This window comes from Zosterops lateralis, assembly GCF_965231275.1.
Source record: "Zosterops lateralis genome assembly, chromosome: 13".
Taxonomy (NCBI): Eukaryota; Metazoa; Chordata; class Aves; order Passeriformes; family Zosteropidae; genus Zosterops; species Zosterops lateralis.
Genome location: NC_139773.1, coordinates 1,713,459 through 1,737,923, shown reverse-complemented (window position 1 = coordinate 1,737,923; position 24,465 = coordinate 1,713,459). Strand labels below are relative to the sequence as shown.

Below are 24,465 nucleotides of genomic sequence, written 5' to 3'. Positions count from 1 at the left end.
AAAGGCAGCAATAATCCTGAATTACATACTACCTTGTAAAGGACCTCTGAGATCACATTAAGACTACACAGAAAACCAGTTCTGTCATCTCCTACTTAAGTTTGCAATCTTAATGCTCCTTTCACAGGTTGTACTACGTAACACATCATAAATAAAATGTAGGAGCACTAGGTATGTCAGTAATTAACCACCATAACTATTCAGTAGGTTTTTTTCCAGCTGCTCCCCAATGCTCTAATGCAAACCTTTCACAAACGATGCTGGAGAAGAGCTGATGCCAGCCATCAAAGCCACGTGGGCACCCCACCTCCCAGCCAGCTTCCAGCATAACCCAGTTCCTAGATTGATGCCTCGCCCTGTGCAAGAGCTCCTGGATATGATCCAGATGTTTACGGGAGTGCCACTAGGAATTCCTTAGGCGCGCTCCCCTCGGGCTGCCACACGCACGGCGGCGATCCCGAGCCAGGATGGTGTGCCCACACACGTCTGGGTGCAGGAGCAGCACGGATCAGTGTGGATCAGAAGAGAGAGGAGAAGGCACTGCCTGGCCCCAGCTCCATGCTCACCATCACCAGATGTGCCCTGACATTCCCAGGAACCTTCCCAACACAGGGACACAAACTGAATTCCCCATCCTGCTCCCTTTTGCTCCAGTGCTTTAAAAAGGCTGGGAAGAGTTTCCCTCTGTGGCTCTGCCTTACCTCTTTACACAGCGGAGTCCGCCCCGTGCACTTGGGTTGCTGGTAGCTCTTGGGCAAGGCTCGGTAGCTGGAGCCCAGCCTCTTGCAGGAGGCATAGTCAATCTCCATGGCAATCCCCTCAGTAGCCCGTTCCTTCGGATATGTCTCCATGTGAACAGACTCCTTATATCCCAGAAAGTTTTTAAACCAAGTAAACAGTTCTGGGAATTTCCTAAAATAAAAGGAATGAAGTGAAAAAGGAGTTAAGCAGAACACAAACAGTGCTGAGCTGTGGTGCTGAGGCTAGAACTGTTTACTACAGACAACCCTCTAAACTATCATTTTGGTGAGAAGGCCCTCTCTGCTTAACCCCAGTTCCACTGAGCCTGACCAAATGGGAAGCAGCACCTGTTGTTGCTCAGGTGGGGGATTCCTCTCCTGGTGCAAGTAAGGTGCTTTAGGATTAGTGACAAGCAAGGAGCAGCTGTCAAAGCTTTTGCTACAGGAACAGCATTCATGGCACAGTCATGTCTGTATCTCCCCAAACTACTCTGGTGGTGAACTCAAGACAGATTCCTCCTTGTGTGCCAATGGTTTGAGCCTTAAACCAGACCTTTTCTTTCCAGAGACAGTGAGAAGAAAACCAAAAGGCAATTCTGCAACTACACAGCAAAAGGTTTCAATGCCAAGCAATTGCTTGAACCAGATTTCACAGAGCAGCACAAATGATGGACAAGCCTTTGCCTGCAAGGCCCAAGTTCACCTGTTTGCAAAGTTTCCTGAAAAATTTATTTGTCTTAAATACAGCACTTGTTCAAATCTTCTTATCCCATGCAAAGCTAGAGCAATAGAATGAAATGAACCTGTTACTAATTGAATCAGTAGTTATTCATTGCTTTTTCGTTGTATGGTAAAAATAAAGTCCAACTCCAGAATAAAAAAAAACCCTGTATTATGTCTTTCCCTATAATTAGGAGCGCAGACAGTAGATGGAAAAAGTACAGAATTTTCTTGTCAAATATTGCACCTTTTCTACCTACAGTCAGGCATCCTGCTGATGCCTGACCAATTCCAGTGGACCTACAGAGTGAGTGGAAGCTCCTTAGGGCAGTTTTTTTGCACAGTAGCTACTGTAATGGGGTCCTGAACCCAATTTATGTTACCTTCTCACTTGGAACCAGCAATTCAGTGCCCAGGCAAAAGAAACACTAATCCAAAGTTGATGAGAAGATATCTGCCAGTTTTAACCAATTAACAGAGCTGTTCTGTACACTACTGACAATCATGGAAGTTGTAAATTCCTATTTAAAGTATAGAGTTCCTTAACATTTTTTTGCTTTGTGGCAGAATTCAGCTGCTTTTTGGAAACTTTAGTGAGTTTATATCAGCACTCTGCTTCTTTGGGGGACATTTCCTATGTAATTAAACAGTCAATCTTTTCTCAAATGACATAACTCATGATTCCAGAGCAAGAAACTGCAATAACAGGCCACTAATAATTTTGTTTGCCCTACTGGAAAGGGAAGGCACACAGCAAGCAACACCTGTACTGCTCCTGCATGCTGCCTGTCAGGACACAGCTGGGAATCTCTCTGAGATAAGGAATAGGAAAAGGTGGTGCAGAAGACCACGAAGATGAGTGCTTCTTTCCTGGCTCCACAAGAGAAACAGACCAGGAAAGGGACTGCACTTACCCCAGGAAAGGAGAAACCAGCTGCACAAGCTCGGCCCGGGAGATCACCTCCTGGTTGAAAATGACCAGGCAGCGCAGGAAGTTCTCGTACGCTTCTGTGCTACGCAGAGCTTTGCGCACCTGAAGGAGAGGAGACAGAGGCAAACAGGAGCTGTCAGGGTGAGACTGAGCAGGGGGAGCTCCTGGAGACCTGGATTTGACACTGTGTTTCCCACCAAGGCACACAAATCCTTAAGTGAGTTGAACAGAGAGAACTTGCCCTGTACAAAGGGCCAGACAAACTGGTTCTGATGGGAGCCATCCCCACACTGGGATCCCCTGCAATGTCAGCACTGGGGCATTACTCTAAGAAAGGAGTTGCAAGTGAAGAACTAAATCCTTCAAAGAACCCTGTAACAGCTGGATTAAAAACCACTGGAATCATGGACAACATCAGTTGTAGCTGCAACACTACAAACCCACTAAGGCTGCTTTTAAACTCCAGAGAGTATTTCAAGTAGGGAGTGGGGTGTATGAGACCTGTGCCCTGGGCAACACCTCTCCAGCCTCTGCCTGCTTCCAGCCTGGATTATCACAGACAATCCTCCTTCTGTAACCTCAATCCTCACAGAATGAGGAAGCCAAACTATTCATCCCAACACCATTACCTTTCCCACAAGAACAGCTGGATCTACACATTAGACTGAGATCTATCATTGCTAAGTTATTCACTATTATGGTTATAATTCCACAGCAGGGATTTCTAGGTTTACTCATGTTAACACATACATATCCTCCAAGCAATAAATTGGTTCCCAGTTACCATTAGCTGGTTCCCATCACGCTGCAGAATTCACCAGCTCAGCAGGGAGCAGCCAAGACTGTCATCAGTTCGTGAATATTGCTTAAAAGGACGGTTTTAAGTTTATTCCATACTCCCCTCTGAGCTATAAGGCAATGTATGGACATCTCAGAGAAGACACCAAGGTACCACTTGGAAACATCCCATATTTCCTCCACTTCATCTGTGTGCTAAACCAGCAACAGGTAACAACTGTGCAATTAATTAGATTAATCTCTGAGGGGAAATAAAAAAACCCCAACCCAATGTAAATATGAATCAGGTGCTTAGTAAACCGAGCTCCCCCACTGCAGCCAGCTGGCTGTAGATGGGTACAGGCTGTGCCGACACAGCAAGGCACGCCATGCACATCATCAGCTGTATGGGGATCTCATAAAGGGGAAAACAATCAGGAGTGTGGGTTTACAGGGAAAAATTCCCATTCCCTCAAATAAATTGCAGCAGCAGCAGGTGGAAACCTGGAGAAGGAGTTTGGGGAAAAGACACATGTAAAAAATATCACAAATTTTTAAGAAATTCAATGGATCTGACTTAGAGGTCGCAGGATACATCTGAGGTCAAGCTGAGAGATGTTATCAGGGTGGTGTAAATCTCACACACTTCACTGTGATAGAAATCCACATGTGTATACAGGAAGGACATACATCAAGGACATGCAACATCTGCATCCTGCCTCTCACCTTCTCAAAGAAGAGAGATTCTGTCCCCACACCATGTTTGCTGGCTTCTGCCAAAGACTGGTCTTTCAAACCAAGCAGCTTTGGTTTCTTCTGTTATCAAAAAAAGAAAGGCAATTAAAAATTGCAAGCAAGTTGAGATAATTTGATTATCTATCACACATGAGTGCCAGCTTCCTGATCCCACCATGTGCTTCCCATTAAGGAAAGGTGGCTTTTTTGAAGGAAAATTCTATTAAAACATGTGCTACAAGTTAATTTACTGAATGTTAATAAGTAGCATGCCACTCCAAATACTTGTAATACATTGTTGCACCCTTTCCTGTAACTAGCTGATTGTTTCAATCACACTACAGCATATCTTACTTGAATAACTAGTTTGGAAAACTGCCAGAATAAATGATTTTCCTATCCAGAACTCATCCAGTTCTGCAAGTCTGTCCCCAGAAAGACAGTTTTTTTCTCTCTTACATTCTACTACAAGATGCTTTATTTTCCCCATCCTCAGAAAGGCTGAAATTTGCCTCCAAAACGTGTTTTATTTTGGTGCCTTTGATTTGAAGAGGAAGAGAAAGGGCAGAAGAGGACTTAAATGGTACAATTATGCCTGCTAATGCTTTTCATGACAAAGGAAGATATACTGGCTTCAAAAACACCAGGCAAATTTATCCTTCATGCACAAACATGACGCCACCTGGCCACAGGACAATTTTTGTTGCACTACAAAACCTCGCTGCTGTCACAAATCATGCGTCATTGGAAAAGGGCAAACTCTGCTGAGAGAATAATCCTTCATCATTGTATTAAAAGCTTTATCACAGGAAAGATGAGCAAACATGATACTACTGCATCTGCTCCAAGTTCTACTACAACAAAGCTTTCAGGCACGCCTTTTCAGCAGGTCTGCTCCTCCGTGCCTTAGCAACATTTGCTACAAATATTGGACAAATTTATTCTGTGGCATTACTGAGACTTTTGTCTCCACACTCCACAACTCCCCCTCATTAAACACTGCTAGTAAAACTACGTCTTTCTAATAAAGTGATGAAAACTCTGTTTCCCCAAGCCATTAAAGTAACTCTGTCCCACCCTGAGGAACAGATACCACCACCGGTTTGCAAAAATCAGAGGCAAAGACTTGAGCTTGGAAACAAGGACTTCTGAAAGGTTGAAAGACAAATATTCTTTTCCAAGTTCTCAAGCTGCAGCCCACACCACAAAAGTCACAAGGACTTGGAAAATACATCCTGCTGTGCCCCAGCCCCCCGGGACAAACAGGGCTCTGAAGGAGCAGCACAGGCTCTTACCTTCACCGGAGGGGTTGCTCCAGTGCCCGAGTGCCGTCGGATCTGGCAGCCATTCTGGTTGGGTCTCTGCTGCTTGTTGTTGAGCTGTGGCTTCTTCACTGTGCCCCCGTGGTCATTCCTGACAGATTCCACTTTCTCTGCAGTTGTCTTACTTAACAGCTTGGTCAGAGACAAACCCGTAACACCATCAGGGCTACGTTCCACACAAAATGTCACAGAATGGTCTGGGTTGGAAAGGACCTTTAAGACCATTCAGTTCCAATGCCATGCCGTGGTCAGGGACACCTTTCACTATTCCAAATTGCTCAGAGTTCCATTCGACCTGCCCTTGAACACCTCCAGGGATGGGGCAGCCAGAGCTTCTCAGGGTAGCCTGTGGCAGTGTCTCACCAACCTCACATGGAAGAATTTTTTTCTAATAGCTAATCTAAACCTAAGTATCTAATATCTAAATAACCTATCTATCTAATATCTAAACCTAAATATCTTATCTAAATCTCTTTCAGTTTGAAGTCATTCTCCCTTGTCCTGTCACTCCGTGCCCTTGTAAAAAGTCCGTCCCATCTTTCTTTGAGGCTCTCTTCAGGTACTGGAAGGCTGCAATTAGGTGACCCCTGAGCCTTCTCTTTTCCAGGCAGAACAATCCTAATTCTCTCAGCCTTTCTTCACAGCAGATGTGCTTCATATCCCTCTGATCAGTTTGGTGACCCTCCTCTGGACTTGCTCTGACAAATCAAGGTCCTTCCTGTGCTGGGGACCCCAAAGCTGGATGCAGCAGTCCAGGGGGATCTGCTGCTCCTCCATGATCAATAGATTTTACTGCAGCCACAGCACTAACTTAGAACAGCCCTTTTAGGCAAAGGAATTGCATTTAAAATAAAACTTATTTAAGAGACAAGTTGTAGCCAGAAAACAGTCTACCCCTCTGACCTCCTTCCTACATCCCAAGAAAGTAAGAGCAAAAGCACATTTTTCTGAACACTGGCTTCACACAGAACAGTCTGCACTAGGTATTTCATCCTATATTGAAGGGTACTCACCACAGAGCTGTTGGCATCAGGCAGGAATTGCCCAAATTCCGAAAGCAGATCCTCCTGGTTCTTGAAAAGGCGAGCCACCTGGGCATAGACCTCCTGCTCAGTCAGAGCTGGCGTGTAGTTCCCTCCTGCCTCCTTGGCATTACGCTGCTCTTTCTGCCAGAGGAAAGAGGAGAAGTGTCAGAAGAAAAGATGCATGAACTATTCAAGTGACAAAGAAAAAATAAATAAACTTTCAGTGATAGAAATAATGAAACAGCAAAGCTCTCAGCTTCTTACGTAAAGCATCATACTATATTAATAATATGACTCTCATATATTTTAAATATCGATACTTATATATATTATAAATACATCCTAGACGCCCAGTGGGCCCTGGAACAGTAAGACACTGACCAAGGAAGTGGTTTCTTTGCTTTTAACACAGAGCTATTGCCACATTGCCTTATCCTGACACATGCTCACAGGAAAAAGCCAAATCCAGTTTTTAAACAAGCATTTCAGACACTTGAAAACAAGGATGATGGATTGAAATCTATTACTTCATACTGCTATGTAATCTTTTTAACTTGCCAGACTTCTGCTTATTTCAAGCAGAATTCAAGACCAGGCTGGGGCTTGGAGCAACTTGACCTAGTGGAAGGTGATGATCTTTAAGGCCCCTTCCAATCCAAACCAGTCTATGATTATCTGCTGGCCACTTATAGCACAGCAGAAGACTCAAATGCAAGTTTTGGACACTCCCCCAAAGCAAAGCAAGAGAAATAACCACAAGTAGACACAAATTCACGTTTCTAACACTCACCTGGTACGTATGGAGAATCTCCAGGAAGGCTTTATAGATGTCTGGCTGTCCCTGGAACCGATTCTTGATCTTGTTGACATAGTTGATGGCGTGATTAAACTCCACGGGCTGATTGTTCTGCAGGGATGGTGTGGTGCCCAGAGAGATTGTCACAGGCGTGTGAGGCTGCACGGGCGGCGAGCGCGGCGACGCGTACGGCGGGATTGGCGGCGTTTGCTGGCTGGCGGGAGTATGAGCCTGCAACTGCGATGGCTGAGGGGAGCACAGACTGAGTTAGGAGGCAGCAGATGCCTTTATGGTCGGGATAAAGGCACTTTTAATCCACTTAGGGATAGATAAATATTTAGTGGGCCAGCAGAGGCTAAACTGCATCAGGGACACAAAATGCTTGGGCCATTTGAGCTGTTGTTATTAAGATGATTTTCCTTGCTAATTGCTTTGGACTGAAACCTGACAAGTGACACAAACTACCTCAAAAACATAACAGAGCCAAAATGCACAGTTATGGATAGCTCCAACACTGCAAGTTACTTTGGCACTAGTAAAGAATGATGAGATGTATTAAGGCAATAGCAAGGGAAAACTAGAGCTTCTTGAGACAAAAAGCAGGAAGTGAATAATTATTTTGAATACTCTCAATGGACATCGAACAACCAGGTGAAAATTTAGTTTTGAGGTGACAATTTTAAATGGAAATGGAAGTACTTATTCCCCTCACGTTTTACATTTCAAAACTTGCATTACAGAGTTTTCTGGACTGAGAATGTAAATAACTGTTTTAGGATGGCCATAAATATCCTGTTACAAGGTCCTGCCTTGCTCAGCTACAGCGTTACCTGCCTGGCAGGGACATCTTACCTCATTTCTAGCCTGTCCCTCAGGTTCATTTTAAAGTTGCAGCAAAGACAGTTTAACATTTTGCAGGGTAATAGGGAGAAAACCACTTTTCCCATGGTGTTAAGAAGGAGTCTGTTACATCTTTACTGAGATCATGTACTTCTTCAGAAAAAAATCCTTGAAATCTGGCACAGGCAAGTTCATTCTGCAATGATCTGCAGTGTCCAGTTTGGCAAATCTTTTAGCAAATCTTTCAGCATGTTTTTGTTTGTCATTTCTGAGCAGGAAGTTCCATGTCCCAACAATGTTTGTCCAGAGATCAGCTTACTGCTGCATTTTAAATCCTGCTGCTTTTAAAGTGCATATTACCTTTTCCTTTAGCTTTTCCAGGCAATTGTTATCTAACAGTTTAGGGATTAACCCTTGAAATTTTGGAGTTTCCCTCCCTAAGGCTCTGAAACATTTCTGCATTTTGAGGCTAAAATATGCAATATTTCATCTGGAGTAATCTCCTTGAACATCTATTATTCTGCTCTGTTTCACATAAAATATATCTTTTAGACAGTAGCATCTGGATTATATCTGAACCAGAGTCAAATTTCCTTTTTTAATGGAAAGTCTCTGTTTTGGGCACACACCCCAATACCTACAGGCAACAGCATGGTCATCTTGCTAAACTCTTGCACTTTAGATGTTGCCAGTAACTCCTGAACCCTTCCAGCTGACAGCTGAACCAGATCCCTCTAGAAAAATCATTCAATCCGAAAGCAAGACTTCAAGCAATGCAGAATCCACTAAATAACAAATAAAGGTTTCCTAAAGGCTTAATTGTCTCAAGCATTTGAAACAATACACACACTTTCACACCAAAAAGAACATCTTTATCACAATCTCTGTTTTATGGGCTATTTCTTGGGACTTTAGGTCTAAGACAATATACACAAAAGCAGGCAGATAATGTGTGCCCAGTACTTTAACTAGGAACCTTTTCCCTACGGTTGCTGGATCACTTTTTGAATAATGTGTGTGCCATTTACCAGATGCTCTCACTGTCTTTCAGCTTCCCACTGCCAGCAACAAGGCTTTTCCAAACCCTTAATGTTTTGGAAAGCTTATTTGAATTGCTGTCAAATTAACTATAACTGCATCTTCAAGTTTGAAAATGAGAAACTAATCCAGCAGCAGAAGGGGAACATATGAAGGTTTCACAAATACTGTGGAAAAGCAGCGTGGAAGTAATTTTTTTCACTCTCTAGCTCCACACTAGCTTCAGCTGGAGGAAGCAGGATCCCCATGCTCTTGGTGCAGGCCACCCAAAGCCTCTCACCTTGCTGATTTTGGCAGGTGTGGGCTGTGGCGCCGGCTGTGCTGGTGTTGGGGTGGACTGCGCTGAAGGCTGCGATGGATGCGGCGGCTGCGGCTGTGGCTGGGGCTGCAGCCCGTGGGTGGGGATCTGGTGAACCTGCCCCGGGGTTGTCACGTTCACCATGTCATTGGTCTGCACCTCAATCTTGTAGCCAGGTGGCAGGAAGGTGTTGAAACCCATGATCAAGTCTGGGTGGCCCTTGAAGAGCTGTGACACACGGCTGATCACTCCTGGAGTGTCGATGCTGAGGAAGGAAGAAGATCACAATGTTCACCATCCTCTGGGACCTTCCAGTGAGACAAGGTTCTCTACACAGCAATCTTCCATTAGATTATTTTTTCCCTTATCACCTCTAACATACGAAACAATGCAAAGCTGAGTCCTATAAACACACTGCTGAACTCCAGAGTGACACTAGCAGTATTTTATTAGGCCAGACAGTGTTCTATATCCATGAGATCAGTCCCAAGTCTGATCATTATTAATGGGCAGACAACCAGACAGCCAGATGAATCAGCTGTCAAGGCTGAACTTGTGAACTCCCACTCTAAGCAGAGATTTAGTACAAATGGAGGGAAGCATTTTATTTTCAGAAAATGAAGCACACAACTGCTTTTACACCATTGTCCAGGTGTGTTACTCTGTATAGGAAGGACAGAATTCAGCTGTGTTCCCTCTGTTCCTGTGTCCACACACACTCTTTCTAACCTGGAAGGAAGAAGCAAAATGCAGCTTGTTACCTCTGAGATTTAAATTCCTTCATAATATCCAAGAAGTCATTGTAGACCTGTGGCTGACTACCAAACTGTAGCTTCACCTGGTCAAGGTAAGACAATGCATCCTCCACCTGGAGACAGACCAGACAGGTTATATTAGCAGTGAAGATTTGATTTCACCTCCCATTGTTCTGTAAAACACTCATTATTTGAAAACACAGCTGTTAGCCCTGAGCCTGGGCAGGGAAATAAGGAGCAAAAAGCTCATGAGCCTAGTTAGTGTACTACCAGCACTGTCTGAGTAAGAGGTACTCACTCCCCACTCCTGGCCCACAAGATAAAATTGTACCAAAAAGAGATAAAAAGGAAAAAAAAAAAAAAAAAAAAAAAAAAAAAAAAAAAAAAAAAGCAACACAGATCAGCAGAATTACTCAGAATAAAAAACCCCAACAAAATCCAAGACACTCCATATTTGCCATCACTGAAGTGACTGCTACGATAAACAGAACTAGACTGAGTATTTTTCCTGCATTCATATGTGGAAATTATTATGGAAGTCTAAGAATAAGCAAAGTGGAAATGACATATTCAGTGTAGATGCCTGCCAGGTACACACTTGCACTTCTCTCAAAAAGCCAGACATTTCAGTTCAACATAGAAGGGCTTGAAAAATGGCAACTGTGGGCGGCAAATTGTTTTACACCTCAAACAGCAAGAGGTTCATGATTCGTGTACCAACAGCCAATTTTCAGAGGTACTGGAAGAACAGCCACAGCCTTAAGCAAGAGCTCTGTGCCTCCAGCAGCCTGGCCACGCACTCAGCAGCTGCAAGAGCTACACATAGGACCTCCCTGTCTCTGAAATTCAACAACAGCAACGGAAGAAAGACTCATGTATAGCCCCAACCTTGCACCAGCCAAGGAATTTCCATGGATTTCACTGTGAGGAAGAAACACACTTTTTGAAATCAGTTTTCAGAGGTTTGTAGAAATGAAGTTTCCCACATTCAGTAAAAGGAAAGGGCAGTGGTTTCCACCAAAACTGGAAAAGACTCACACCATATTTGGAAGAAGCCGAAACAGGCACCAATTTGTATGTATGTGCCCTCTCCAAATGTAGAAACTTAAAGGGGTTATTTTTGGTGGACTTTTCTCTTTGTTTAAGGATTTTACTTCACATAATCTGAGAATAGAGCCTTCCTTACTCCCAAAATACACCCACACAACCACCCACATATGCATGTGTTCAGAAAAGCACCAAATGTTTTGGTAATTTAACCCATTCATCCAAATACTCTAGGCAATACATTTTTCCTTTCCCTTCCTGCCACAAATCTTTTCCTGGCGAGTCCAATTTCTTTTTATAACGGTATGTGAAACAACAGGGCTTCAGCAGAAAGTGAAGTCCATTTCTGCACTCAATAGTCTCCCAAACACGAGAAGCATCAAATGGGGGGAAGGAGGGAAGGAGGGGGGAATTTTGGGAGAGGAGAGCTGACATCAGGCAACTGCTGACATTACCTTGAGCCTCTGGAACTGCTGCTGGCCCTGCACAGGCACGGCCGGGGGCGTGGGGTGCGTGTGGCTCTGCACCACCTGGCTGCCGTGGGGCTGCACGGGTGCGGGGTGGTGGTGGCCGCTGTGCACGGCGGCGATGGCCGGGCCGTGGCTGCCCGAGCTCTGCGGCACGGCCGACACCTGCCAAGGCAAACAGTACCTCAGGAACTGCCCCGTGGCAGAGCACAGAGCCTTGCAGCCTTTGATAACAATGCAATCAAGGAGGCAGAATGCAGCTGGTTTGAGTTTTAACCACAATTGCTAACAGCTTTACTCAGCCTCAATTATCCTCCAAATACAGGAAAGCCCTCCCTGCAAATGCGTTCCAAACACAGGTTGTCCCCAGCCTGCACACTCACTGGATGTCTAGTATGTGCCCTGGCATAAAGACCTGAAAAAGGAGGGTGAAATGGAATTTTTAATGTGAGAGGAGGCAAGGTTCTCTCCTTTCCCTACATGTCACAAGTAATAATCTGAGTGAATGAATCTTTGTGGGCTGCTACATTCTTGATAATTTAGTTTGGGTACTGGAAGACAAATTGTGGCTCTCTGGCATCAGCAGGCTCAAGGGAAAACCCAGCTTGGTATTTCCCCTAGAAAACCAGGGAAATAACAGAAGCATGCACTTTTGGGACTGATTCATACCGTAAACCAGGAAAGTTTCAATTTGGAAAATCATTTTCACAAACCCGGTTTTCCATTCAAGCCTCTTTTAGATGGGACATACTTAATTTAATCCTCATGAACAAAATAAGGTTTGCCTGCTGGTCCATCTAAGTTCTTTTTAGGAAGGACTGCCAGTATCAATACCCTCTTTCCAGCCCCTGCAAGGGTCTGCCTGCGGCTCTTCAGCTCGCTGGCTGCCACTATCATTGTGAATATCCTTTCTGCAGAAGCTGTGTGTCTCAGGCACTAGACAGGGAGAGCAGCTCACCAGCAACACGAGCGTGGAAGATTAAACACGCCAGAAATGTGGCAAAGACAAATATCCCACAAATAGCTTTTCCCTGCTCTTTCACTGACAGCTATCTCCAGTGTACTCTTAAAAAGTTTTTTTTTCCTCCCTGTTCCCAACTGCCAGCTCCTTGTGAAGGAGGCAAGAGAGAGAAGAGTGCCACCTAATGACGCTGGGGTAATGTTTTCTGAAACATTTCAATTTTCCTGAAAGTCTTCAATCTAAATGCTGATCTAGTCTGTTAAGCTTAAGATCACCCAAGATACCATACGTCTTTTACAATAGCAAACCTTTTCTTGTTGAAAACCAGAAAAATGGAGGAAAAATCCTCCACAAACCCGGCTGTGTGTTTCAGAGACCATGGCTTGAGAGAATCATGAGAAGAACTGTGTTCAAAAAAGCCAAATCACACCATGCTGGTTCATGAATGAAGTCAATAAAGCCAGCACTGACAATGAGATGTACATTGTCCATTTTTTAAAGGAAAACTTGGTTACCAAAACAAAACCTTGTGTCAAATACAGAACTCAGGCTGGCTGCCAGAGCCAGAACCCAGATGCTGGCTGCCCAGGGAGCTAAAGGCTGAGCACACACACCTGGTAGCTGGGAGTTACAGAGTACTGGATCCCCGTGGCCGACTGCATGGTGTCAGAAACCGTCTCATAGACCGGCGGGGCCGGGGCGAGCACGCGGTGCTGGTGCGGGAAAGCCTCAGTGCTGCTGGTGATACGTCTCTGCTGCGACGCATACACGGGTGACTCCTGCTCATCCAATCGCCGCTTCATGCTGAACTCATGCTCGGGAAGCACCACAAAACCTGGGGAAAACACAGTGGTTAGCACAGGGAATCGATCTGCCGCTTCCATCCTGCACCACGGAGATCACCGCGAGCAGGTTGGGCAAGTTTCTCTATCCGGGTGCTGATATATTCACATGGGAAAGTGGAATTAAAGATTTAGCTTTCAGCATAAAACATGCAACTGTATCTCACCACAAAAAATACAGCCTTATTGTTGTAGTAACTGGAAAGTTAATGATTTCTTCAGTCTCACCCAAAGGATGTTGCTAACAGAAGCATCTGAAGCACACACAGACACTGAGTGGCGCAAAGCTTGTGAACACAGTGTTTGAACACAACAGACTGGGGAAGGATGTGTTACCTACACATCATTTATACTGACAACAGAAAAAAAAAAAAAAACAAAACAAACTCTTGGACAGTCCAGATAGGATGACAGCTGTGAGATATGCTTTACATGGGAAAAAAGCAGGGTGCAGAATCAGAGTTTGAAGTCACTTACAAAGCTCCAAAGTGTTCTGCATTTAATACACATCTAATAAACACATTTCATGTGTAACTTTAGGGAAAGACATAGGTCTGCTATACCAGGAGTATTTTGGATACCACATGCCACACCCGTGGTCTTGCCAGCACCCTGGCCCCACTAAGAAGTTGGATTCCTGCTTGCCTGCCAGGGAGAACAGATCAGAATCTCTCTCACTTACTTCCCTGTATTTTTCTTCATGTTCCTGCCCAAACTCAAGTTGCTTTTTTGCAACTTGATTTCACTTCAAATCTGACAGGTCATTCTGCCACTGTCCCACTCCAAAAGAAGCCATGAATTCCCAGCTCTGTTGGATTGAACTAGTCACCTCAAGCAAAGTAGTCTTTACTGCAAGCAATTCCAGTGCAGCTTTCTATCCATTGATAGTTACTGCCATCCTTGAGATGTTATCTGCTGTTTATTAAAAGCCCTGGCAGCCTGTTAAGATGTTTGAAGGAAAGAAAAAAGTGAAACCATCTTCTTCTGCTTCAGGATCTCTCCAAAGCAAGGCCTTTTCAGTTCACTGCAGTTAAAACATGCTCATTGCTAAGGCAAGCACACGGATAAATGAGAGGGCACAATGTTCCCCTAGAATAATGGTACAACAGGCAACTGAGCCAATCCCCATCTACCAAGTCAGGGCAGCTCTTCACAGTCTAAATCTATCATTAATCAAATAAACCAAAGATCATTAACTATTATCTCACGTCAAATATGGAAACAGGAATCAGCAGGACAGGTGCAGATTTTCCCCTCCGGGAGATAAAACATAGAAAAGATTTGGAAATATTTGTTTTGGATGGGACCTTAAAGATCCTCTCATTCCACCCCCTGTCACAAACAGGGACACCTTCCACTGTCCCAGGCTGCTCCAAGCCCTGTCCAACCTGGCCTTGGACACTTCCAGGGATGGGGCAGCCACAGCTGCTTGGGCCAACCTCTGCCAGGGCATCCCCCTGCTCAACAGGAAAAAATTTCTTCCCAGTATCCAATATAAACTCCATCTATTAGTCCCTCCTTTCACTTGGAGAGGGTAGGACAACAAGGAAGATGACTTAATTTACTTTTGAAGTTACTCTTCAAGTTTAAACTCTCAAGAGGTCCCCAAATCACCTGGCAGGTCACAGACAGGAAGCAAAGGAAGGCTCCTTGCTCTAAGTAAAGCCGAAAGCTCATCAATTGCATCTTAATTGCAACTTCCAAACTCTAAGTAAGCCTGACCCCCAGCACACACTCAGCAAGCAGAGGAACACATTCCAGGGGCTCACTTTTCTAATGGTCCCTGCACTGGTTGCCTTTTCAGCTGGTCTCTGCTGATAAATGAAGAGCAGGAAGGTTAACATGGAGCTACTCCCCTCATGGAGCTACTTCTCTCAGGCACAGACCACATTTCTCTCTGCAAAAACATGGTTTTATGCTAATAAGGCTGGGACTAAACTGAGTAAATCTGGCCTCACACCATCCACCCACAAGCAGAGCTGGCCAGGATTTTGCATGACAATGGCTGAGTGCATGAGTAAAATCTGGGCAAAGGTTTGGTGGCAGCTATTTACAACCTACTCACCAACTTGGACACCCTTCTGCTCCTAACACCCTCAGCCAGTCCTGCCACTCACTTTTGATCTCCCAGGCTGGTTCTTCCCTGACCCTTTCAATATTGTGTATAGATCTATGTGGTGTGAAGTGGTGTGGTGGCTGTGCAGTGTCCCACCCTTGGGTCTCATTTCCCAAAGCAACACTCCACACTGACCCTTCAGATGGACTCACCAGCCCCTAAAGCAGAGGCTGTTTGAGGGCAGAAAATGGCTGGAAAACTCACGTGCCCTAATGAGGATTAAAAAGCCACCTTAGGCTGCCTGAGAAGACTTTTCTCCATGAAGCTATCACAAGTCTTGGCCTGTGAAGCCACAGGAATCATGACAGCACCAAGGATCCACCACCACACACACACCAACAGCATGAACATCAGTTTATGAAGCTCCTGATTCTTGCAGGCTAAGTGTACAATCTTCCAAAAATCTAGTTTGCTGTATGGTTGATACTAAAACTCCTGTAAAGCAAAAATTACAGCTCATGTAGGTTCATCTTCCCTCTAAACTCCCCTCACCTTCACCGAGTGAGCTTGGACTCTGCTTTTATCCAAGCACTGGACCTGCTTCAACTGTGAAATTATTGTGGTGTGTGCGTATATATATATAGTCAATATATGGGTAATAGTCAATAGCACCAGGCAATCTTCCCAAATAACACCACACTAACTCCTACCAAGGGTCTGCAATCCACTGAGTAAGAGTGTCTCACAGCAAACCAGCCCTTAATGAAGATTGCTAATTCACAGGCTTTGTTAATCCTAGCAGAGAGATGATCTCAAAGCTCTGCTGTACCAAGATAGAGACTAGTGATGGTAACTCTGCATCCACCGTCACCTAAACTCTACAGAGAGGGGAAAGCAAACCAGTACCTGAACAGTGACAGGTCTGTATCCTGCAGAAGGAGAGATATGGTGCTGAATGTTCCTAAAGTGCATTCATTTTCTCACTGAAGTCCTGCTAATCTTGCCCTGGCATCTCCCACTGATCTCTGTTCAAAAGCTGGAGAGATCTGTTGTGCAGCAAGTCCTACCCCTCCTACAGCCCACCAAAAAGCTGAGGAAGGAACAATGAGATGAAATCCAAGACTAGACATGTCATTTTGAATTGATTTAGCCAAAGCTGCTGCTCAAAGGGGCAATTCCACCCACTTCCACCCTCAGTAACAACTCATTTTTCCTTAATGATGGGAAAGCCCAGCTAAGGGAAAGGTATTTTGAGAATAAGCACACAACATCAAAGACTTGTACCAAGCATTTTCCCTCCACATTACAAACAGTACCACGCTTATGTCGTCATCTCAGAAATGCAGCACACATCTCTGGCATCCCCTCATGGACTTTGAAGTGTAGATTTAGAGAGCTCCAATTCAAACTGCAACATCTGTAACCTTAATCTGAATGTTGAAAAGCCCTCAAAATACAGCAGGGACTGAAAGTAAGTCACAAAATTCAGGTACTTTCCTTTGTTAAAAGCATTAACAGGATGCGTGTAGGAGATCTTAGCTCCACCTGAGCAGACCAAGTCAAGAATTGAATTCCCTTTCCCCAGCAGCATTTCTACCCAAACTCCTTAAAAGGAGCACTCTTCATTCTGTCTAGAGGAGGATGAAAACTATTGTTTTTGGTTGTTTTGTTTTGTTTTGTTTTTTTTTTTCCCTGAGGTTTTTAGTGTTCCTCTTTGCAGGAAAAGGATGCTGCATGGAAACACACCTCTGGATCTTCCCACCTGTGACACTTCACAAGCTCACCAGCTCCATGCCACAGGTAAGATGCATCAGGCAGACACACACACAGAGGATCCTCAGCTGGTAAAGCAAAGGAATAATTAGGAAAAGCTACGTTGCATCTCAGTAACAACACTAGAATTATGCAATTCTACCTCGCCGACCTCATCAGAGGGTTTCCCCATCCATCTGCCTCACATAAGCCGGTGGGCCAGATAAAGGCTAGTGGAGCACATCCCTTTCCCTCTGGTACTGAGGAAAGCAGAGGAGTGGCAGTACTGACACAGAAGGAGAAGGAACAAAGCAGGGACAAGGCTGGATTCAGCTGGTGGAGCATTGCAGGGCTCTCCTCCTCCTGCTCACTGCTCCATGGGAGCAACAGAGGCACAAGAGCCCAGGTGCTCTCCTCTTCCAATGCAAAACTGCCTCTCTGGTGGTAGCTCTGCTCCCCAGCATTTTACCACATAATATCCCAAAAATCTCCATTACTTCTATTGCATGTTTTCCCACCAGATAAGCAGAGTCTTCTGGCATTAGAGATCAGCTAGTAATGTAAAAAGAAAAAGCCAGATAGAGACTAGGAAGAAAGCAAATCGGAAAGGTGCACTGCCTCAACACCTGTTGGAAACCCAAAACACCTGTAGATAAAACACCACTTTCACCAACAAGCTGTAAAAGATCCACTGGAGAGGATTTTGGTCCCTCTGAAATTGCAGAGCTGCAGAGGATTTGTTTAACACATGTGAGGGCTTTTTAAAAGGTTTTCTTTTGAGAGAGAGAGGACTCAAAAGTCAGGAGCAGCAAGTGTAAGTCTCAACTCAGCTCCCGGAACAGTCGCGGATGTCCTGCAGGACACATCCCACATGGGATTACAGAAGAGTACATGGCAGTGGCTGCTGGAAAGGAGCCGGCTCAGGTTCCAGCAGTGCTGCTAACCCAGCCACACGACTTCCAGAACATGACCCAGCTTGTTCAGCAGTCACTGCTACACTTTGTTTTTATGGTGACACATAGCCCGGGTCCCCTGCCTGTAGCACAGGGACAACCCCTTGGCCATGCTACAGAAAGGCACATCCAGGACCAGAGCATCATTCCAAAGGGAAATTAGAAGCATCCTTAAAAAAAGGTGGTGGAAAAGCACGACCTGAAGCTTTGGGAGCAGTCTAGGAGAGTTTTCTGCAGGGTGACACTGTGACAGCCGTGCCAGCGCTCACAAGAGGCAGAGGGGACACAAAAAACCCCACTCATCCAGAGGGGTAAGAAGTTCGTGAGGCACTGATCCCTGCTTTGCCAAAAAGTAGCAAACCCCACTGCACAGACATGATCCCAGACATGCTCTGCAGAATTTAGAGCATTGTTTTCTCCTGTTCCGTGACTGCACCTCTCCATGCACAGAGCAAATGATCAGAATCCTTTTATTTAACCAAATGAAAAAAGAAAAGACCCCAGCAGGGTTGGAAAAAAGTAGCATGGTCCCAAAAGCACATCCCAGGCTGAAGTGACAGCTATTACGGGGCTCTTTTCTGCTCCAGCTCCAACAGCCATAAAAGCTTTCCAACACTGGAGAAGTCCAGAACAGCAATCTGGACAGAAAACGATTCATAAATCCTGGAAACGTAAATGATCTGCCTGCCAATTCCAACACGATGCTCCCAGCCCCAAGACCCACACGTGCCAGGAGCCTGTGCAGAGGGCTCCCATGGCAATCCAGGCTGGGGCCAGGGGGAGAGCATCCCCCTTCCCCACACTGCTCACAAAACCAGCCTGAATCAGCCAGAGTTTCCACAAACTTGAGCAAATTAGTGCTGGGTTTTTTAATGAACGATTACGTTGCAGTATCTCAAACAAATTCATGCTGAGACCATGTGTCTTCACCAGAAGAAGAAGGTGGGAGGGATGAGGATAAGATACTTTGGGGGGAGAAAGCACAATTTCCTTTTGCAAAGAGCGTACCCATGTGAAAAACTGCTAACTTCACCTCAGTAGGGGAAAAAACCAGACCCTAAAAAGTGGCTTTCTGCCCTTGGAAATCCAGCACAGGCTGACACCAGGCTGCCAAGGCACTTTATGTGATGAAGGAAGTTTTACAGATGCTTTAAAATTAGTATATTAAAATAAAATGCCATTTTAACTTAAAATACTGTACTATATAGTTAATCCTATATAGTAATGTTTACTCTTCTGAAACCGTATTTTTTTAAATAATTACAAGTTAGGAGTGGAAAATGGCCAGTACAGATACAGCTGTACTAGATTAAGTTGGGCATTTCCCACTTGTTTACTGACCCTACACCTTTTATTACAACTAAAAGCGGCAAGTTAAAAGAGAAACATGAGGTGTTATGTCAGCCTTAAGCTACACTTTAACACACAGACCAGGTTTAGATTCCTCTGGACAGCGTGGGAGACTGAAAATCCAAGCACAGCTGGAGATGCCTCTGATAATTAATTTAAAATAGAGCTGACACAACTTATTTTGTCACATTTCAGTGGTCCAAATAAATGGATTTCTTCAGGGATGTAACTTCTATCTGAACACATGTGCCAGTCACACAAATAAAGACTTTTAAAATTCATTCTGAACCCAGGCCAGGAAAAGGCAGAAAAAACAGGATTCAGTTCAGCAGACACAAAGCATGGTCATACTTTTAAAGCTACCTGAACTCCACCAGCCTCCTGCTATCAAAAAAACCCCAAACCCTAAAGTAGTTTCTAGGGATGTACAACAGCCTGAAGAATTATAAAAAGGGGATGAAATACCAATGCAAGTGTCTGCCAAGTTCACAGCACTGGAGGACGAGCAGAAGGATCCGGCTCGCTACTAAAATCGCCGGAAAATTAATGGGTGCACGAGGAGCTCTCGGGTTTCCATGTATCTACGCGTCGCTCCAACAGGTCCTTTCGCCGAGCTGTGCTATGGAGCTGGAAAACTGCGAAAAGCGGCGAGGGGAACCCTCGGCGATCCCGGAGCCGCCGCGAAGCGCCCGTGGCGCGGCGGAACGGGACCCCGGCGTGGGGTACGGCCCGGCGGGCGCTTTCATGGCAACTCCGCCGAGAAGTTGGGCGAACACCGGGACCGGGGGGGCACCGCGCCCTCCCTCCGGCTCTCGGAACGCCCCCCCGGGCGGGCGGGAGCCCCGGCGGCGGCTCGGGCGCGCGGTGCGGCCGGTACCGGGGCCGTGCAATGCGGGCGAGCGCTGCCGGGGGCGGTCCCGCCGCAGCCCGGGAGCGGCACCGGGCGGAGGGCGGGCGGAGGGGCGGGGGGAGGAGGCGGCGCCCGGCTCGCAGCGCGCCCAGCGGCCGCCGCACGCTCCGCCCGCCGCTCCCGCCATGCCGGGGCCGGGACACCCCGGCGGGGCGGGGCGGGGCGGGAGGACGCGCGGCCGCCCGCGCGGGCCGGGGCTCCCTGGGGAGCCGCACCGCGGACACCGACCGACCGCCCCCCCCCCCCCCCCCCCAACCCCACGCCGCCGCCGCACCGGCGCCGGGCCCCGCCCCCTACGGATCGCCGGAGGGGGCCGGCCCCGGGCCCGGCAGCCTCCCGTCCCCGCCGCCCCGCTCTTCCTTACCTCGAAGCGGGCCCAGGCAGCGGCCGGGTTTCCCTCAGGATCCGGGGGTGGCGGGCACCTCCCGGGCAGGCGGCGGGGGCGGGCTGTCCCCGGCGCAGTGAGAAGGGGGGGTCCCCGCGCCCCTCCTCCCGGAGGGGGGGGGCGGGCGGGGGCGGCACCGGTGCCCCGGCGGGGGCGGGGGGCTCGGCGGGGGGGGTAAGATGGAGTAACCGTCTGTCGGCCGCCGCGGCGGAGCGCTGCCCGCTTCTCTGTTCCCCGGGAAATCCCGCCCCTCCTCGCGCAGGGGGGGAGCCCCGAACGCCCGTTGGACGAGACGCGTGCCCGTCACCGTCTCGGCCAATGGGAGCGCTGGCCCCGCCCACCAGGCCCACCCCTATTGGCCGCGGCCCCCAGGAAGGGGATGTGGAGAGGAAGGGAGGGAGGAGAGGAGGGGGGGGGGGGAGCGACCGCCGAAGAAAAATGTCCGTATAAGCAGCGCGCCCCGCCCCCGTCCCGCCTCCCCCGCCATCCTATTGGCTGCGAGACCAAAGCTCCGACCAATCGGCGAGCGAGGCCGCGCCGCCGTCACGGCGAGAAGCCCACCCACGCGGCGAACTGGCCCCGCCCTCCACCGGCGAGGCCACGCCCCCCTCTCTGGGGAGCCCTTTTGTGGAATGTTTACATCGCGGCCGCGGCCCGCGCGAATGGCTCGCCTCGTCTTTCCCCCCCGGCCCCGGGCCCCGGTGGCAACTGGTCCGTCGGCGGGAGGGGGGAGACTCGGCGGCGGGGCTCGGGCCCGGCGGCGGCGCGGCGCTGCCTTTTGTCCCCGACCCCTTCACTTCCGGGATGGCGGCGCCCCACGTGGGGCGGGTCGGTTACACGTGCGGGTGGGGGCACACGGCAGACACACACACTGGCTCACGCACACGCCCCACACACTCACACACACTCACACTCACGCACGCACGCACCGAAGAGGAGGAGGAGGGGGGGGCCGTAGGCGGTGCGCGCCGCGGGGGGGCGTCGCCCTCAGCTGCCGCAGCCAATGGCGTGTCAGGGAGGGGGCGTGGCCACCGCGGCAATGCCCCCCCCCCTCCCTCCTCTCCCCACGCATACACAGTCACTCGCCTCCCCCCCCGGCCCGCTCCCGTCGCCCGTCGCGCGCTTCCCGCCGGCGGGATCCGGAGCGCGCGCGCGCTTCTGTCTCCTCCAACCCCCCCCCCCCCCCTTTCCCTCAGGTCCTGCCCGCCCGCCCGCCCCTTGGGAGAGCGATTCCCGTGAAGGGGGGCAAAACTGAGAAAGTGTGTGTGTGGGGGAAGCAGCTGTTACATACCCTCAACGCGCAGGCGAGCAGCCCTGAATGGAGGGGGAACTCCCCGCGGGGCGGATTGGCCCCGCGGTGCCGATCGTCACGGCCGCACCGCCCACGGCGGGAGGGGGGGCGCGGGAAGGGGGGTGTGAGGGAAAGGCCTCTCGGCGGAGGGCGGGAGGGAGCTGAGGGAGCCGCTGCCCCCGCGGCGGTAGCCGGCGTGCCCATCCGCTAAAACAAGAGATGGAGGTGGGGGTTAATGCCTTCAATCATCGTGTTTCTCACCCTTTAGAAAGTTGTGGAGTGGGCTGCTGGCTTCCTCAGACGGAAGCTGGAGGAGCCAGGCCTGGCCGCCCGTTAGTGCTCGTCTGGGCGTCTAGAGCGTGCTCGGGAAAGAGCGAAATACACACACACACACGTTCCACACTTCTGTTAAAATGTGTATTTCAAGCGCTTTCACTCAAACAAGATCTAAACCTCCTAGGCTGGGTTGTTTTTGTTTTTTTCTTTCCAGCTGTTGTTCCCTTTCTCAGAGCGGGAGAGCGTTGCAGGAGCAGTGGGGCGGTGCCAGGCAACGCGCGGGGAGCGGGCAGTGAGGCGGGGCCGGACACGGCGGAGGAGGGAAGCTCTCCGTAGCTGCGAGCTGCAGCTTTCACCCAGGGTTTAACCCCTGGAAGAGCTCTCGACAGGGGTTTTGAGCCTGCACGGGCTGCAGTGCCACCAGAGATCGAGCCTGAGCCTTGGAAACCGGAGGCAAGGAAGCAGAAAGGCTAGGAAATGAAGCCTAGCTCTGGAACTAGACTCTTTCCAAACTCCCAGGACGCAAAATTACAAGAATCGTCATTTGCGGGGCAGCGTGCATGCAGGCAAGAAAGCCAAATGAGACAGGTGGGCACAGCGATGGCAGCGCCGCTTTAGGATTGCCCTGCAATGCCTTTAAATCCTCGTTTCCAAACTCCAGCGTAACTTTGGATTTCGTTCTTTGAATTGCCTGTGCTGTTACTTGTGCCCGTGGTGGCTGATCCCCATCTCTGGGCCACTCCAGGGAAGGGGAGGTCCTGCAGGCATCAGGCTGCTTGCACTCAACAGCCCATTTTTCCCACCACTGTCCAAACAATACAAAGTTTTTCTTTCCAGTAACTTTTGGCTGTCTGCGTGAAGTGATCATTTCCAGAGAAATCCCTATTTCTGCTGCTGAGCAGGACCTGCTGGCACAGAAGGAACGGATAGAGCAAAACATTGTGTTGTGCAAGAGGACTGAAAACGCTGGCTTTGAGAAGAAACGTAGCCCTGGAAATAGTAAGGGAGGGTGAGCGTTTGGGTTGTTTTTCCATGGAAAAGATTTACAACCTTTTCCTCCACCTCCAGCACAGATGGGATCTTCATCCCTCGAAGAGAGCAGCATATCTGAGCTGTTGCCATTCATAGCCGGAGTTGGTGATCTCCATCCCCCTCCTCTATTTACTCCTACCAGACACCCAGGACATGAGTCTTGGAAAAGTTTTGGTTCTCTATGCCCACATCACGTGGAATGGAGCCAGAAGGCACAACCACCTTCACTGTGAGCACAGAGCAGGCTTGGTTGGGATTTCACAGCCTGTGGAAGAGAGACTGGGCACATTTGTGGGGCCACGTGGGACACATGGCATCACCTGCAGCTTTTGGAGCCGAACCCAACACTTTGCCAAAAGCCCCGCTGAGCCACAGAGAGCTCCTGCTGACAGCACAGGATTAACAATAAACATCAAATACTCCCTTCCTGCACGTGTGCTGAGAAGAAAGCCCTGCTGGGTGAAAGTTTGGCAGTGAGGAGGGAGGGCCCTGGGAGCCTTCCTTCAGAGGATGAGAGCTCTTGGAGGAGACATCCTGCAATGGATGCCTGGAGGGAAACTCCGGGGCAGCCTGAGCCGGAGGAACAGATCACACTGGCTGGGCTGATGCTCTCCAGGAGACAGCTGGGTGGAAAATGGTACCTGCAAGGATGGGACACTGCAGCTAAACCAGAAACACTCTGCAGGCAGGATAGGCACAGCTCCAGGGATGCTCCCAACACCCACCTCTGGCACACTCCTATGCACATGCAGCCCTTCCAGACGGATTCCCTGCTGCATCTGGTTCTTTTCCAGCCTTCCAGTGCTTGTGTCTGACCTCGGTTTGGCACAGCCAAGCCAGTCCACACCTAGAGCACAGGGAAAAGCTTCTCCCTGTGCTAGCCCTAGAAAGACACTGGCAACTCCTCACTTTTTTAGGCTCCAGCTGAGCAAACACAGGTGCTGCTCTTCACACCCTCCAGCTGCCCTGCTCTGAGGCACAAGCGCTCTCACTGGCTCTAGGGCTTCATTTGCACAAGCTGCCTTTTTTCTTCCCTCATTCCTAAGCCTCAGGCTGTGGCTGCTGCTCTGGGACTGGCATCACTTGCACCTGAAGGCACTGGGGCTGCCTGACAGCCCCAGAGTTCCCCCTGATTTTTGTGCCCTACATGCCTGCTCAGAGGGGAT

General features: G+C 48.5%; 1 protein-coding gene across 2 annotated transcripts in view; it reads right to left on the bottom strand.

The window, feature by feature from the left end:
* SIN3A (SIN3 transcription regulator family member A) overlaps positions 1-22,029 on the bottom strand; it is a 31,708-nt gene extending 9,679 nt beyond the window's left edge. The window contains exons 1-11 of one of the 2 annotated variants that reach the window (XM_083870977.1): positions 21,992-22,029; positions 13,067-13,287; positions 11,480-11,656; positions 9,984-10,090; positions 9,205-9,487; positions 7,041-7,292; positions 6,239-6,391; positions 5,199-5,357; positions 3,895-3,984; positions 2,375-2,493; positions 702-912 (exon numbers count right to left, since the gene is read on the bottom strand). In XM_083870977.1, coding sequence (XP_083727103.1) covers positions 702-912; positions 2,375-2,493; positions 3,895-3,984; positions 5,199-5,357; positions 6,239-6,391; positions 7,041-7,292; positions 9,205-9,487; positions 9,984-10,090; positions 11,480-11,656; positions 13,067-13,255 — 1,740 coding nt within the window. In that variant the 5' untranslated portion in view covers positions 13,256-13,287; positions 21,992-22,029. Of the gene's footprint in view, positions 1-701; positions 913-2,374; positions 2,494-3,894; positions 3,985-5,198; positions 5,358-6,238; positions 6,392-7,040; positions 7,293-9,204; positions 9,488-9,983; positions 10,091-11,479; positions 11,657-13,066; positions 13,288-20,679; positions 20,746-21,991 lie in introns of those variants that run through there. The other variant, XM_083870976.1, reaches the window with a different exon arrangement.
* Positions 22,030-24,465: the final 2,436 nt, after the last annotated feature.